This window comes from Anabrus simplex, chromosome 2 (assembly GCF_040414725.1).
Source record: "Anabrus simplex isolate iqAnaSimp1 chromosome 2, ASM4041472v1, whole genome shotgun sequence".
Taxonomy (NCBI): Eukaryota; Metazoa; Arthropoda; class Insecta; order Orthoptera; family Tettigoniidae; genus Anabrus; species Anabrus simplex.
In genome coordinates, this window is record NC_090266.1 from 926382065 (window position 1) to 926398644 (window position 16580).

Below are 16580 nucleotides of genomic sequence, written 5' to 3' on the forward strand. Positions count from 1 at the left end.
CACTCTTATTGACTCTGTACCTCGACGTGTTTCTGCGCGCATCGCCGCTCGCGGTGGTCCTACATCCTACTGAGTCGATGCCGTGCGCATTGTGTAACCTGCATATCGGTTTGAAATAAACATCAATTATTCTTCCGTGCCGACTCTGTTTTTTCCCCAACTTTCATCCCTTTCGAACCACTCCTCCTTGGTGTTGCATTTGCTCTGTCAGTCAGTGTAAATTGGTATATATCATACCAGATAAGGGTTAAGATGAAATATCTTCACTTAGTCACTTTGGATTTAGTGTAAAATGTGCTAATTAATTTCAAATTATGTTTTTCCTTTTTTAAATAAAAAATAATATTTTTGTGCACAATATTCCACAAAATTTTGTTTTTTAAAATGCAAGTCACATGTTTATATTCCTTGGACTATGTCAAGCTCACATACCATTTTTTTTGCTATGGGCTTTACGTCGCATCGACACAGATAGGTCTTATGGCGACGATGGGAAAGGAAAGGCCTAGGAGTTGGAAGGAAGCGGCCGTGGCCTTAATAAGGTACAGCCCCAGCATTTGCCTGGTGTGAAAATGGGAAACCACGGAAAACCATTTTCAGGGCTGCCGATAATGGGATTCGAACCTACTATCTCCCGGATGCAAGCTCACAGCCGCGCGCCTCTACGCGCACGGCCAAGTCGCCCGGTATACCAAATTTTACCTCCATATCTTTTAAAATGAGACGTAAATAAACATTTTTATATAGTAATGGAAAATCCATTGAAACATGCTTGGCATTCTATGCATATGGTGCCGTATTATGGGCCGGCATCCAAAGGGTTAACATTACAATGTCCAACAAATTAATTGTATTATCGATACCAGATCTGTTTCCTTTCTCTCCTACACCGCTGCATCCCGCACGCCTCAAACCATTTCCTCTTCCCCTGAGGTTGCGGGAATGCAGTGCAGTCAGTACACGGTGACATCACAAGCCGAAATTCTCTTTACTGGGAGCATAAACAGCGGAATGTGGTGACGTCACACCGGCGCTTTCTGTCCTCCGCTGCTCTAACCTCTGACAGGATTTATCCTAGGTTTAATCAAATCCATTTCACTGCAATAGGTTAAACTGCTACACAATTTTGTTCGATGTAGCCTAGTTATTTTTACGAAACTCGAAGGGCACAATCACTTAGATCCACAAAATATGATCGACGTGGGTGCAGCTGCGAATATTATTATGATAAAACATGGCGTGTGGCCTCCCTAGAAGCCTGGTGCTGATCTTTCGATTTGACGCCGTATAGGCGACCACCTATTCGTCTGTGAGAATGAAATCTAATGCTGAAAACGTCACAAACACCCAGGCCCCGAGTCATAGGAGTTAACTAATGAAAGTTAAAATCCCCGACCAGACCGGGAAACGATCCTAGGGTCCCTTGAACCAAAGGCCAGCATGCTAACCATTCAGCTGTGGAGCCTGACATGATGATGATGATGATGATGATGATGATGGCCGTTGAATTATCCGTTGAACCATCACGTCTGCGAAAGATTCGTTTTAGGGAAAAGAAAAGACTAAGAACATAAGCGCGACTTCCTCATTCCATGAGCCCAGTGCGAGTAGAAGTCCATAGTGAGAAATTAAAAACCTCGTTTTGCTTTTCGGTTCTGCGAACTAATACTTACGTATGGGCAGAGATCAATGTCAAAGATTGATCGAGTTCTTCTATACAAGTAATGTTGCCAAGTTTTATGAGAGTTCGTGAAATTCCCTCCCTTCGTAAGTTGACGCAGAAGCAGGCGACGATAAGCTCAAATGAAAACGAGAGCTGTGAATATAGACACCTGAGCCGCAATAACTACTCGAACTATGCTAACAAATATGAAGTCGGGCTTGCGGACACTTCCACTAGATTTTAGGTCATCAGAACTCGTGAAATGGTCTATGACGTATCACTTTACACGATGAACATTGTCCCCACTGTGGCTTGTAACGTAAGTCATTGCTAACAATTAAAAACAAACAAGCGTTTAGTTCTATGCGACTTGATGTTGTGATCATATCTACGGTATCTGTACTTTTAATAATGCTATTTGCTTTACGTCCCTCTAACTTCTTCTACGGTTTTCGGAGACGCCGATGTGCCAGAATTTAGTCCCGCGGGAGTTCTTTTACATGCCAGTAAATCTACCGACACGAGGCAGACGTATTTGAGCAGCTTCAAATACCACCGGACTGAACCAGAATCGAACCTGCCAAGTTGGGGCCAGAAGGCCAGTGCCTCAACTGTCTGAGCCACTCAGCCCGGCATCTGCACTTTTACGCGGACTCCTAAAACCAAGGGCGGGACGTAGTATTTAAAAATCCCACAGGCATTGATTGGGATTCGAACCGCTATCACATTGTTGAGAATCCAGTGACGTAGCCACTCACCTGGCATGCCATCTTGGCTTAACTTTCTGTCCGGGGATAACGTAATATGCTGTCTCTGATTTCAGAATACCGAGCGAGGTGGCTACGCGGCCTACATCACGTAGCTACCAACTTGCATTCGAGAAAAAGTGGGATCGAACCCCACTGTCGGTAGCTCTTAAGATGACTTTCCGTGGTTTTTATTTCCACACCGGGATGGCCTCAGCCAGTTCCTTCCTTCCCGTCGCCGTATAACTTGTCTGTGTCAGTGTTGGAGAAGTACAAGCCTGTGTGACGAGTACCCATGGACTTAGACATTGGAGAGTTCGAATCCCACCCTTGAAAAGTATTCAGTTCTTACTGTGATGGTAAAGGATGAAACACATCAGTACTGGTTAGAGAATAATGACTGTGTTTACAAATAGGCGAGGGAAATTATAACATGCACGAAACAGGCTTGTATTATTTTTAAATTACGATTTGCTTTACGCCGCACCAACACAGATAGGCCTTATGGTGACGATCGGGGTAGGAAATGCCTAGGAGTATGAAGTAAGTGGCCATGGCCTTAATTGACATACGGCCACTTGCCTGGTGTGAAAATGAAGAAAACCCGGAAAACCATCTTCAAGGCTGCCGACAGTGGGGTTCGAACGCACTATCTCCCGGATGCCAGCTCATAGCTGCACACCCCTAACCCCACGGCCAACATGCCCAGTCTTGTATTATTTACGCGAACTGTTACAATATTTAAGGATCGATAGACTGTAGATAATTTAGACTGAATATTTTCTTCTGCATGGGCTAGTGGTACTTTACTCGTAGTGTAAACTTCCTAATACAATGACTTAGTGGAATATTTTACAGAAAATCTCGTCCCTTGCTAAGATCTTTAGTGATAAATATATGCGACGGTTGGGGCATAAGTCATTTTCGCATGAATCCAGGATCTACCAGGCAGATGGGAATGGGGAGCGTAAGTTGTAGAGGAATGTAGGAATAATGCCGAGTAGGTTTACCAGGTGTCAAACAGTAAATCTTCAAAGTAGTCCCCTAGATTGTATACTTCACGTCGACAGTGATGCGGAGACGTCAGATACCAGTCACCTCACCATGTGTGAATTTTTCAATTTCATGTTTTGCAGCTTTAACAATGTCCTCTCGTGTCCCAAACCACAACTTTCACTTTGGGGATGAGGTGAAATTCGTACGGGGACCGGTACGGCTAGTATGGGGGGTGTTCCAGTACTTCCCACCCCCAGCACTGAAGTTACCTCGTCACATCCATTCTGCACGGAGCCTGACTCACTGCTGCCCTATGCGTGGTACCGCTCCAATACATCGTTATCTCGTGCTGTGTCCGTGTACTATATGTTACGCTTTCCAGGACGTGGCCACTGTATGGCGACGATGGGATAGGAAATGGCTAGGAGTGGGAAGGAAGCGACCATTGCCTTAAGAAAGGTGCAGCCGCAACATTTGTGCACGAATGGAATTGACAAAACTAGAACTACAATTATTAACCAAACACAAAATAAGTTCCTGAGGCTGTAATCCATTACGGTTTTAAACCTGATTGTTATTTTGGATAATGGCAGATACATTCCAGATTCAGTCAATATATAATTACATTTTGAGATTAATTTTGATAATTGCGGGATAAGGATGGTAACAACTAAGCGACTGGAAGAAAGATCAGATCTTGAAACAATAAAAAATGGACCTAGGGATTTATAAATTTTATTTCTAAAGAAAATTGCCCACATTGATTTACGATTCATCCCTTACTCTTCGATATTAACAGTTTTATTTAAAATGTAAACGGAAGCCTGGAACACTATATGCCTACATCATTTTTCTGAAAAATAATATTTTTATTATTATGCGTTACTTCTGAGGGATTTAAGAGAAGCAGTGTCAAGGTACATTACATTCATATGCAATATACATACTATAAACACACCGAGATAACTGTGTAATTAAATCTATACGTTTAATTTGTAATACAGTTGCTATTTATTTCTGGAGTTAAGGAGTCAGCTTACGGATCCTCATTTATTTAAGTGCCCCAGTCGGGTATTTCACATCTCTGATGAAGCATCATTATAATTTAAGAACAAGTTCAACTTTTCCCATCTGAGTTTCCATTAAAGAAATGTTGTTATCTTGTTAGAAGACCATATTTTGTTTGGGCCCACTACTTCGTACAGTAGGAGTGTATACGATGAGTTGACTCCTCGATAATTTTGCATACCTGGACTGAAACAATTTCTGGATCGGTAAATACTACATTTGTTACGATAACTATATGTATAAGAAACTCAATATAAGGTAGACTATTATTAGCAAAACTTATGAAATGTTAAAGAAACTATACTTGTTCAATCCTTTTAATTAATAAGGAAAAATTAGTAATTTCGTATTAATTAAAAGGAAGGAAACCGAAGTACACTTAGGAATATAATGCTACTGTTCTTGATGATGTTGCTGGATTTATAATATTAAATTACGATCAGCAACTGTTACTGTATTATGGGTTAAACTAAATGAAAGGACACAATTCATGAAAATTATATTTCATCACGCACGTGACTTCTAATTGATCCATACTTCACGGCCCGATATTGCCTCGGTTTATCTGTCTCAAGTTCTGGCCCAAGATGTTCAATCAATACCAGTAGGAAGAATGAGAGAGATACAGTATATATAAAGATTAAAACAAAGTCAAACATACAAATGAACTGAAGTGACCACGATATTTACCACAATTTTGTTTTATACTGTTATAATTTTATCATGAAAATTCCGATGTGTTTTAGTAAACTTATGTGTTATTATTTTGGATGTTTAAACATACATATTATTTACATTCAGTTTACTCATACAAAAGTCACATGATATTATCATACAATACATTGTAAGGAAGAGAGTATACTCACTATTTTAAATAACATCACTCAGTTATCAAATAATCTGGTGTTATGGTTAATTATCACTGGTTTGTTGAGGAAAGAAATTCACACTTTATGATGTTATCACCTTCTAGTACTCAAAATATACGTGTAACACAAATATAACATTTATTGTTACGTTATTTTCATATTAATTTCTGTCATAACAGTTTATAAAGGAATCAAGGAAACTAAATATGGAAAAGTACATTTTATTGTCAATTTAATTAGGAATGTCGCTTTGTTTCATGTTATTTATTGGATAAGTGTTCAAGGCCGGGTGTTCTCACATGAGCCACACTACTTTTCAACCAAAAATCCCTTTATGCTCACTGAGTGCCTCATTCACCAGGGCGAAATACTAGCATCCAAATCACAGCACCATTAGAACCCTACTTTTTGTATCCTATCTATCGGTATCTGATGATGATTTATGTGCACTCAATCCAAGATGAATCTGTATACTTACAGAAATGTCTTGTATGAAATTAGTACCACAGCCAGTCAGTGATTATTATTATTATTATTATTATTATTATTATTATTATTATTATTATTATTATTATTATTATTATTATTATTATTATTATTATAAGAAGAGAAGTGCTGAAGTTACCTTGCCTGCACTTTTCACACCTTTCCACAGGGAGAAGTAGACCAGAACGAAGACTCCCATTACGCACAATGCCAGGGACCACTTGATGCCACCCACGTAGTCCAGTCCTGTGGAGCGATATTGCTCCAAAACAGCGCGTCTGAAACGTGAAATTATAATTTAACGTTGGTATTAACATTTGAAAATAATAGTTCTTAGTGCCTGAAAGTGACTCTTCCACAAGTGAGAGTGCAAATTGTTTGAATAATAATACGTTTAATAAAATATGGCCTAGGGAATGGTGAATGCACAATATATATTGAGGAAGTCGCGTACTTCACCACGGGATAGGAATCATTTTAAAAACGTCGAAATTGTAGAAATGCAATTATACCTACAGGAAAAAAGACAATACTTAGGTTATGATAATGAAGAGCCTGTGGATCGGTAGCATTGCAATTAAAACATATTCATGAATAACATTTAGGACATCAAGAGATCAAAATATTCAGTTTACTGAATGTAAAGAGTACATTAGTTAAACTGGTTTGGATGTGTCCAATGAATGTTGTACGATAAGTTATCCAAAAGTGTCCTAAACTGGTACCCCACTCAACAAGGAAGAAGAAACAGCCACTAAGATCCTGAACGAATTAAATAGTGGAGATTACGAGATCATGAGACCTACGAGAAGTTCGAACTCAGAAGATACTGAATCTGTACCAACATACTGATAAGCAATCATTATTGAATCGTTGACTGCGGAAAGGACTTAAGTCCAGAAAACCTACTTTTGAGAAAACTAAAAATAACTGTTTAGCAATTTCTGGGTCACATTAAAACTCTGTTATTAGTTTACAAATATGCATATATACTCACTGTATAAACACAAAATAATAGTAATTTCATGTGTAATGTATGCGGTATCAACTTGTAAAATTGCTGGACTTAAATCCTTTCTGAAATCTACAACCGTCAACAGTTTAAACTGCTCAGTTAATTAATTATGTAAGATATTAAGTGTCATGAAATATCCAATGAAAATTTATTCAACCATAATAAATACTTTTTTAACAATGTAGTTAATTCAACACATTTTTCTCTAACATTAATAGTCACTTTTGTCCACAACACACAGAATAAAATAATTTTTCCAATATTGATACCAACTTGAAATCAAAATGGACACAAAATGCAATGCTAATACGAAGTATTATCTTGAGCACAAATAATTTGACATAGGAATGTCCAATGTTGAATATCTCCTAGCAAATTGCAGAATATAAAAACACCAATATAAATCGGTAGTACAAAAAGGAAAAAATCTACAGCAGCCAAGTATAATTCACCGGCATATTGTTTATTCCACTGTTGGCCACTGAAGAATAGAGCGCCAGAATTGTTGGAGTTCTTCTTCTTCTTCTTCTTCTTCTTCTTCTTCTTCTTCTTGAACATACTGGACTGACTCCTTTATATCTGGCATCTTTTTGGTATTAATGGGTACATAGTTTTCAGAATAGGCAAACTGAGTAGGTAGTTTTATGGGTTGCTCTGATAATCCTAGCAAGAATGTATGAGAACATAATCCTCTGATGTACTGAGATGCCACGTCAATGCCTTTCTTATCAGAACAGAATTCGAACTGATGACAGTAAGAGATCGCAATATTAGCACTGTTGTATACCGATCACCTATTGAAATAGAATTATAACTAACAATGCAAATACAGAGTAAGAAATACCAACAATGAAACAGAGTATTATTATAAGAGAGTAAATAATTTAATTTACATGGATGCTAACAATTGATTGCAGAGAAGTACTCCAGTCCTGGATTGCAGACCGTTTCGCACTCAACAGGAAAATGATCGTAGCATTTAGTACATTAGACATGCCGGACTCGGGTTCCTTTATGTGCTCATTGATGCGTCTATCTTCAGGGGTTGTGAAAATAGTCTTGGCTCATTTTCATAAAAATGTGGACCTAAGCCCTTCCTGCAATCAACGATTCTATTGTACTTACTTATGTGGGCTTTTAAGTTATCATCTGAAGGAAGGTTGCTGTCTCCTCGGCTACGAAGTTAAGAGGGCAACAGTTGCCAACTGTCAAGCATCCACGAAACTCCCTCTCCAACTCCATGGTTTACCTTATTCCTTTTCTTGCGGGAAAAAGCGTAAGAACTACCAAACTCAATAATTAGCACCGGAATAGAGGAAAATAATGGATTCTGTTGTCACAAAGAAATTGAGAAAGCTGTTGAAGCATAATAACCGTCTACACCACAATACTGCATGAAACAGGAGAAGAATAATGTTTTGTCTAACACCCACTACTTTCATACTCCTGTACATTGAGAGGCGAGGGAGAGCATTGCAACATGTTCAACAATGAAGAAGGCCTGCATTCAACCAGGGTCCGACTCCTAATACTTACAATGAGAAAACAGGGCATCATCTCGGTCGCAGGATCATTTCGCTGGATGGTGAACGTATGCAATTCACCTATTTAAGGACAGATCACAGATACTCAACCGTCTGGACAATGCGTACCGTTACTCATTATCAAAATGCAAACATGCCCGAACAGCCTGGATGAAATTTGTTTTTACAAGTTGCTTTACTTCGCACCGACCCCATCTTATGGCGACGATGGGGTAGGAAGCGTCCGTGGCCTTAATTAAGGTACTGCCCCAGAATTTGGCTGGCGTGAAAATGGTAAACCACAGAAAACCACCTTCAGAGCTGACGACAGAAAACAGTTTTACTTCCTTTGAACTTTCAAGATATTTACCAAATGCTTAGGCTCCGTGGCTCAGAAAGCAGCGCGTCGGCCTCTCACCGCTGGATATCGTGGTTCAAATCCCGGTCACCCCATGTGTGATTTTTACTGGACAAAGCGGAGGCGGGACAGATTTTTCTCTGGGTACTCCGGTTTTCCCTGTCATCTTCCATTCCAGCAACACTCTCCATTCGCATTTCATAGCATTTATCAGTCATTAATATCACTTTGGAAGTGGCGACCTCATCGCACTAATAGCCTATATATGCTTCATTCATTGCATCCCTGACCCGGTCAATGACTGGAAAACAGGTTGTAGGTTTTCATTTTTCATTACCAAATGCTAACCTAAACTACATGACACATTTGCTCGTAATAACATCAATTTCAAGACAAAAGGGGACATCCTGAAAGCATTTCAGAATTCTACATTCTGTAAAATCTGGAAGTATATTTCTCCTTTGCTCGATGTACTCCTTTGCATATCCCCTTTTTACCTTATCTCACTTTCCCGGTTGATAACGGACTTTTTGTTTAGTTCAAGGGCAGGATGCATTCAGATTAATTTCGTCCAGAACCCACATTCATTAGAACTAGACAGAAATGTCCTCGACCATCATGTTACCACATAGCAGTGCAATACTCGACTGACCTTCGTTTACCAAAAGGAAGAGGGTAAGCTTCATCGTCAGCGCGTCTGTGTAATTTTAGATGCATACCAACTCGAGTGAATGGCACCGCTTGAGAATTGAAGTGGAAATATAAAGCGCCAACAGAGAGCACATCGTTTCTGGAATGCTAATTCTGTCGTGAATATCGTATTTCAATACTTCTTGAATGTTATTTGCATGGGCCAGTAGCTCTTAGGTAAATATCCGAATTGGCTCCTAAGATGTCTATTTAATACTTCTATTTGCATATATGCTAATCAGACTTCGAATCACACAGACTTAAAACAATAGACGAAACAATGGAGCAAATGAGTTTAATCAATTTATGGATGAACTCATATTCTTGTGCAAAATGCTAGGGTACGTGGAACTTACGTTTCAGTTCAAATATAGATATTACGGAACTGAAAAATGTCTTTAGTTAAAATAATATGTATATATTACTGACATCAACCTGTGACATTTTAAAATATTAAGATTTTATAGAATGCTGCAAGCGTTCTAGCCCTGTAACTAAATAACCATACAGCCGGCAAAAACTGGGAACATTTTACTAAAACAAAGCACTGAGATATATTCCTCGAAAAGAAACAAACAAGAGGTAACACTTTGAGTACACTTAGAAAAATATTTTTAAAGAGACTACTGTTTTTCACTGAATGTGCTAGTCTTTACAATTCACTCCTTTTTTTATATCGATCAGAAATATTTTTACGCCACTATGTGTTTCTTAGAAATGGAAATTAACGTACATCGAGGAAGTAAAACAGGAAGGTATATCTGTATAAAATGGATATACTTCATTTTTACCGTTTTGTAAACAACACTGACCGTGCTGTACATGGCTTTGTACAGAAAAATGACTTGGGATTCATATATGCTACACACGGGGGGATTATTCACACTTGGGTGAGTCCAAAACTTTAGTTATATTATGATAGCTGGTGTCTGATGTCGGTGCTCATGGGGCCTAGCAACATCCTTTATTGCGATAGTTATAGTCTATTTCATTGCCCATCTGTCGCGAGCCTTCTTACGGATAATGGGGAGAAAGTCTGCACGAGGAAGGAAGATGTCTCAGAATTGATCTTCAGTTGTACTTTGAAGGTCTTCCGACAGAGCAAGTGGCTGCACGGTTTGAGTCACGTAGCTCTCGGCTTGCATTTGTGAGATGGTGGGTTCGAACCCTATTCTCGACAGCCCTGAATATGGTTTTCCGTGGTTTCCCAATTTTAGACCAAGCAAATGCTGGGCCTATACCTTAATTAAGGTCGCGGTCGCTTCCTTCCCTCTCCTAGCCCTTTCCTATCCCATAGTTGCCATAAGACCTATCTGTGTCGGTGCGACGCAGAGCAGACTGTACTAACAAACTTGAAAAGGTTTTCTGCTTTATCGTATTGTATTCCATAACCGTGGTTAGTGAATACCGACTTTACACAGATATCCTTTACATTAAGCCAAAGACATAAATCTACAGCAGTAGTGTACGTGATGTTACTGAAGCCATACCGGCACAGGCCATCAAGGCCTCTGTAACCTAAATATTAAGCAAGCTTGTACTTGCGCGTGACTGAACATCGTGTAATAGTCACATCTTCTGTTTTATGTGGAATCTGAATCACAGAAACGTGACTTTTCATTTCAAAAATCTCACAAGCATGAGCTGGAATACGAACCGTGGCCGCCTTGGCCGGCAGTGATGACCTCACAACTTCCGCAACCTGGCCACTAAGTAGGATAGACCGGGCGAGTTGGCCGTGCGGTTAGGGGCGCGCGGCTCTGAGCTTGATCCGGGAGATAGTGGGTTTGAACCCCACTGTTGGCAGCCCTGAAGATGGTTTTACGTGGTTTCCCATTTTCACACCAGCAAATGCTGGGGCTCTACCTTAATTAAGGCCACGGCCGCTTCCTTCCAACTCCTTGGCCTTTCCTATCCCATCGTCGCCATAAGACCTATCTGTGTCGGTGCGACGTAAAGCCACCAAAAATAAAATTGGGTTAGAGTGGTTAGTCCTACTCTTTGCTCACAAAAAATTAACGCGGTGCAATTTTTTTTTTAAAGAAAGCTGAGTGAACCTCATGCCATGTTGCTCTCCAGACGTAGATATTTCGCTTTGAAAATTTTCAACTACATGATGTTGAATCGAACCCCCGTCCTTCCGGGTAATCCAAGCACGCCTTTACTACCTTGGCTACGCAGCTCCTGATGTGGCTTCAGTGCAAGATTTACATTCAAATTTTATCATCAGGTATTAGATGTGAAAACAAATCCTAATTTTTAGTAAGTAGACTGCATTTATCGAACGCTATGTACGCTTTATTCCTTTAATGAAATATATGTTAAAAACCGGCCCCGCCTGCCTGCCTGCCTCTCGCCCGGAGGCCCGGTCTTCGATTCCCGGCCTGGACAGGGATGTATACTTGGACCTGAAGGTTGGTTTCGAGGTCCACTCAGCCTACTTGATTGCAATTGAGGAGCTATCTGACCGTGAGATGGCTATATCGGTCGAGAAAACTGAAAACGACGGCCGAGAGGATTCGTTGCACTGATCAGGTGGCATCTCATAATCTGCAGGCCTTCCGGCTGAGCAGCAGTCGTTTGGTAGGGTTGTAGTGCCATGTAGTATGAATAAATATAATACTCTTCTCTCCCAATCACAGATGATAATCGACTAGGGAGAGAGAATTCGTGTTTTGCAATCAATCAATCAATCAATCAATCAATCAATCAATCAATCAATCAATCAATCAATCAATCAATCAATCAATCAATCAATCAATCAATCAATCAATCAATCAATCAATCAATCAATCAATCAACATTGATTTACATTTAGGGCTGTGACTTGGCAGATTCCCTATGAGTTGTTTACCTCGACTTTTCTTAAATTATTTCAAAGAAGTCGGGTAGTTATCGAACATCTCCCTTAGTGAATTATTCCAATCCCTAATTCCTCTTCCAATAAACGAACATTTCCGCCAATTTGTCCTCTTGGATTCAAGATTATCTTCACATTATGATAACTTATTTCCTACTCTGAAAACTTCATTCAAGCTTAATCATCTACTAACGTCATTCCACGCCATCTCTCCGCCGGCAGCTCCGTACATTACGCTTAATCAGACGAGTAGGTCGCCTATAGGCCGTCGGCTTGAAGAACCGGAATCAGGCCTTCCCAGAGGCCACACGCCATTATTTTATTATGCCGCTTAATCGAGCAGCTTGTCTCCTTACACCCAAGTCCTCTCACTCTAATGTTTGCAACATTTTAGCGACACTACTTTTTCTTTGGTAGGATATCACCCTGAACTGCTACTTTCTTTTAGATCTTTTCTGTTTATAATGCAAAATAATGAAGATATTTCTTTTACTTCTTTCGTAATCACTCCCCCTCCAGGGTTGGTTTCTCCCTCGGACTCAGCGAGGGATCGCACCTATACCGCCTCAAGGGCAGTGTCCTGGAGTATGAGACTTTGGGTCGGAGGGATACAACTGGGATACAACTCGTCCAGGTGGCCTCACCTGCTATGATGAACAGGGGCCTTGTCGGGGATGGGAATATTGAAAGAGAGAGAAGGAAAAGGGAATAGGGAAGGAAGCGACCGTGGCTGTAAGTTAGGTACCATCCCAGCATTTGCCTGGAGGAGAAGTGGGGAAAACCACGGAGAACCAGTTCGAGGATGACTTAGTTAGGAATCGAACCCCCTCTACCCAGTTGACCTCCCGAGGCTGTGAGTAGACCCCGTTTCAGTCCTTGCACTACTTTTCAAGTTTCGTGGCAGAGCCGGGAATCGAACGTGGGCCTCCGGGTGTGGTAACTAATCACACTAGCCACTACACCACAGAGGCGGACTATTTTTCAAAATGCTGAAGATATTCCAACTAACAAAATGTTAGAAAGAAAGTAACATAATTTACGAATATAACCCTTATTGTCCGATTCCTTGGCTGAATGGTCTGCATTGAGGCCTTCGGTTCAGAGGGTCCCGGGTTCGATTTCCGGCGGGTCGGCGATTTCAAAAGCATGTGATTAGTCCTTCTGTCTTGAGGATTGGGTGTTTGTGTTTGTCCCAACACTCTCTCTCCTCTTTATATTCAGACAACACACCACACTACCAATCATCTCAGAAACACGTAATAGTGATTACATCCCTCCATGTAGGGTTGGCGTCAGGAAGGGCATCAGGCCGTAAAAACACATGTGCGACACAGTTCGTACCCGCAACCCCACAGCTGTGGAAAAAGCGGTAGAATAATAATAATAATAATAATAATAATAATAATAATAATAATAATAATAATAATAATAATAATAATAATAATAATAATAATAATAATAATAATAATATACCCTTCTTACCATAGGATTATGGATACAATATCACAAAAATATTTTATTTTTAGTATTTAGACAAACTCGGAATTTTGAGGTACTTCCTAGACTTTAATTATCAAGGGGAAAGTACTGCTGTAAGGTCACCAATTTTTCTCAAAGTTTAGGAGATTGATCTGAGTCAAAATAAACAGATGCGTGCTCGAGGATTTGTGCCATTGACCCTTCCTTAAGGAGAAAGTTGTCCTTATAATTTAAAAACATCGAACTTTTTCGGCCTTTTCAATCGCGGAATTACCATCGTTTCACCCCAGTGTGGCATTGGTCTCGTCAGTGGGGTAGCTACACCTTTCCAAGATGCTGGCAGCTAGTGCGCTTTTGAGATACCACCACTCATTGTTTTCACTCTTCCCCTGACGGGGAGGCGGCCTCTTAGACGGTGACTCCGTCTCTCAGGCAAGGAATTTTATATCAGGGAAAGAGGTTTTTGGTGAAGGTGAGAGGGTTGGCGGCTATGGCCTATATTACTCTGTGGCATTCATTTTAATGCAGGAGAATGGAATACCACAGAATAGCATTTTCAGGCCAGCTGACGGTGGGGACCAATCCTTCTCCGTCTTCCGAATACAGAGGTGCACAGCCACGGTAGAGCATTGGCCACTGGTTCTCTGCTCAGTTGGCTGGTTGGAGTGCATAGCTGACGGAACACGGACCTGCCGTGGCTACTTGTAGGACGAAGCTTACTCTGCAACCGGCGTCTCTTGAGACAGCACTGCAAGCCTTCTATGTGGGACAATGCAGTGACAGTGCACTAGGGGAACAAACCCTCGGAGATATATCTGTTTCTTTTTTACTTAGATCAGCCTCCCAACGTTTGAACAAAATGGGCGAATTCATAGCTTTCCCGTGTGGGTTGTGGTCGAGGATACCTCCACATGAATATCCTTAAAACTTCCTACATTCACCTTTGCTGTTTCCGCTCTCTTTAGATTTTTCTATTCTCATATTTCTATGAAAATATTTCATAGTGTATCTGTTCTTCCTTTTTTCATTGTCTCTTTAATAATTTATCAAGAGTGTAAAGTTCAGTTTCATTTCCAATTTTAACTATCTCCTTTCCAACTATTTAATTTTCCCTTATGTTTGTTTACAATCTTTGAGTAGATGTGCCACATCCGTATCTTAATTGCGTAAAATGCATTAATATTCCTTATATTTTGCCTTATTCCTTTATTTATAACATTCCCAACAAACAAGCACAAAACTATCTCCCTCACTTTTCTCTCAACATTTCAGTCCTTATTGCCATCTTTTACTTGAAAATGAAAATGAAAACCTACAACCTGTTTCCCAGTCATTGACCGGGTCAGGGATGTAATGAATGAAGCAGATATAGGCTGTTAGTACGATGGGGTCGCCACTCTCAAAGTGATTTATTAATGAATGATAGATGCAATGAAATGAGAATGGAGAGTGTTGCTGGAATGAAAGGTGACAGGGAAAACCGGAGTACCCGGAGAAAAACCTGTCCCGCCTCCGCTTTGTCCAGCACAAATCTCACATGGAGTGACCGGGATTTGAACCACGGTATCCAGCGGTGAGAGGCCGAGCATCTTTTACTTATTATATAAAATTATATTAGTGCTTTCTTGTTCCTGCGTACTGTCCTTACGGTTTGCCTTTCTTTGTCTTCCACCCTTTCGAGCACCCTACTGAACAATCTCGTGTCGCCTCTTGATAAATTTATGTCCCAGTATTACCCTATCCCTAGCCATCAAGTAGTTTCGTCACCCCACCGACTTTGTAGCCCTCATTTCGTTGATTCACTTGTTGCTGGTTCACTATTCTTAGAATACCACCTTCTGCTCCCATTTTTAGTTTCAACCAATACTTAACAATTTATTTAACAATATCTGCCCGTGTACGCATCTCTTCACACATCGTTGTTTGCAGTAAAGCTTACTTTTATAATAATAATAATAATAATAATAATAATAATAATAATAATAATTGGTCCTAGGAGTCAACCTAGGAGGGGTCTTCACGGCCCTGGCAAATGGGAGTGAAATGCGTCGTTGCGATCATCTGAAACAATAAACTATTGGATTCAGCAAGAGAATCCAACTAGCCTCTTTCACTCCAACTCCAGCACGTAACGTACAAGAGGTGCCCCTCTTAAGCCGAGCAACCCAGTGGAAGGTTGGGTAACCAATCCCAGCGGGAAACTGGGTCGGTGAACCGATCAATGCTGGGGGCTCCAAGGCTCACAACCTTGGTAGTACCTTGGTCGGTGCGAAATATCACCGACCCCAGTCTACAGTTTTTCAACTGTGAAAACAGCATGGAGGAAATTTCAGCTAAAGCTACTACCCCAGGGGAGTAACCAATCCACCGTCGTCTTGTACGACGTTAGCGGGCCTTCGGATTCTGGGGAGCCTGCACCGACATGCTCGGAGGTATCGGAGACTCCACGAAAGATCAAACATAGAGCCAAGAATTTCTTTGCTACCTTTAATGCCAATTCTCTCCAGAAGGTAGAAAAACTGAAACAGCTCACAGATATCCTATCAGAACAGCAAATTTTGATTGCAGCAATTCAGGAAACGAGATTTACAGATGAGCAGGCCTTTGAATCTGAAGGTTAGATAGATAGATAGATAAGAAATGGGTGAGCCCTGTTTTCGCAGAGCTCCACACGTAGGTCTATGAAGACCCTTTGTGCCCCTTGAACGGGTTTGCCTAGTCCAGCCCTAGTGCTCCTATAAAGGATACCAGTGTCCGGATTTTGGCATTCCCGATGTCCTCTAGGCTCACAAAATGTGAGCCCAGGTATCGATGTCTAGTGCTTGCA

The 16580-nt window shown here is 40.6% G+C and overlaps 1 protein-coding gene across 1 annotated transcript in view; it reads right to left on the minus strand.

Annotated features, from left to right (window-relative positions):
• The window catches only part of SerT (Serotonin transporter), a 1090530-nt gene that overhangs the window by 234659 nt on the left and 839291 nt on the right, over window positions 1–16580 (minus strand). Inside the window, exon 5 of the mRNA XM_067141695.2 lies at window positions 5968–6106. Coding sequence (XP_066997796.2) covers window positions 5968–6106 — 139 coding nt within the window. The remainder of the gene's footprint in view (window positions 1–5967; window positions 6107–16580) is intronic.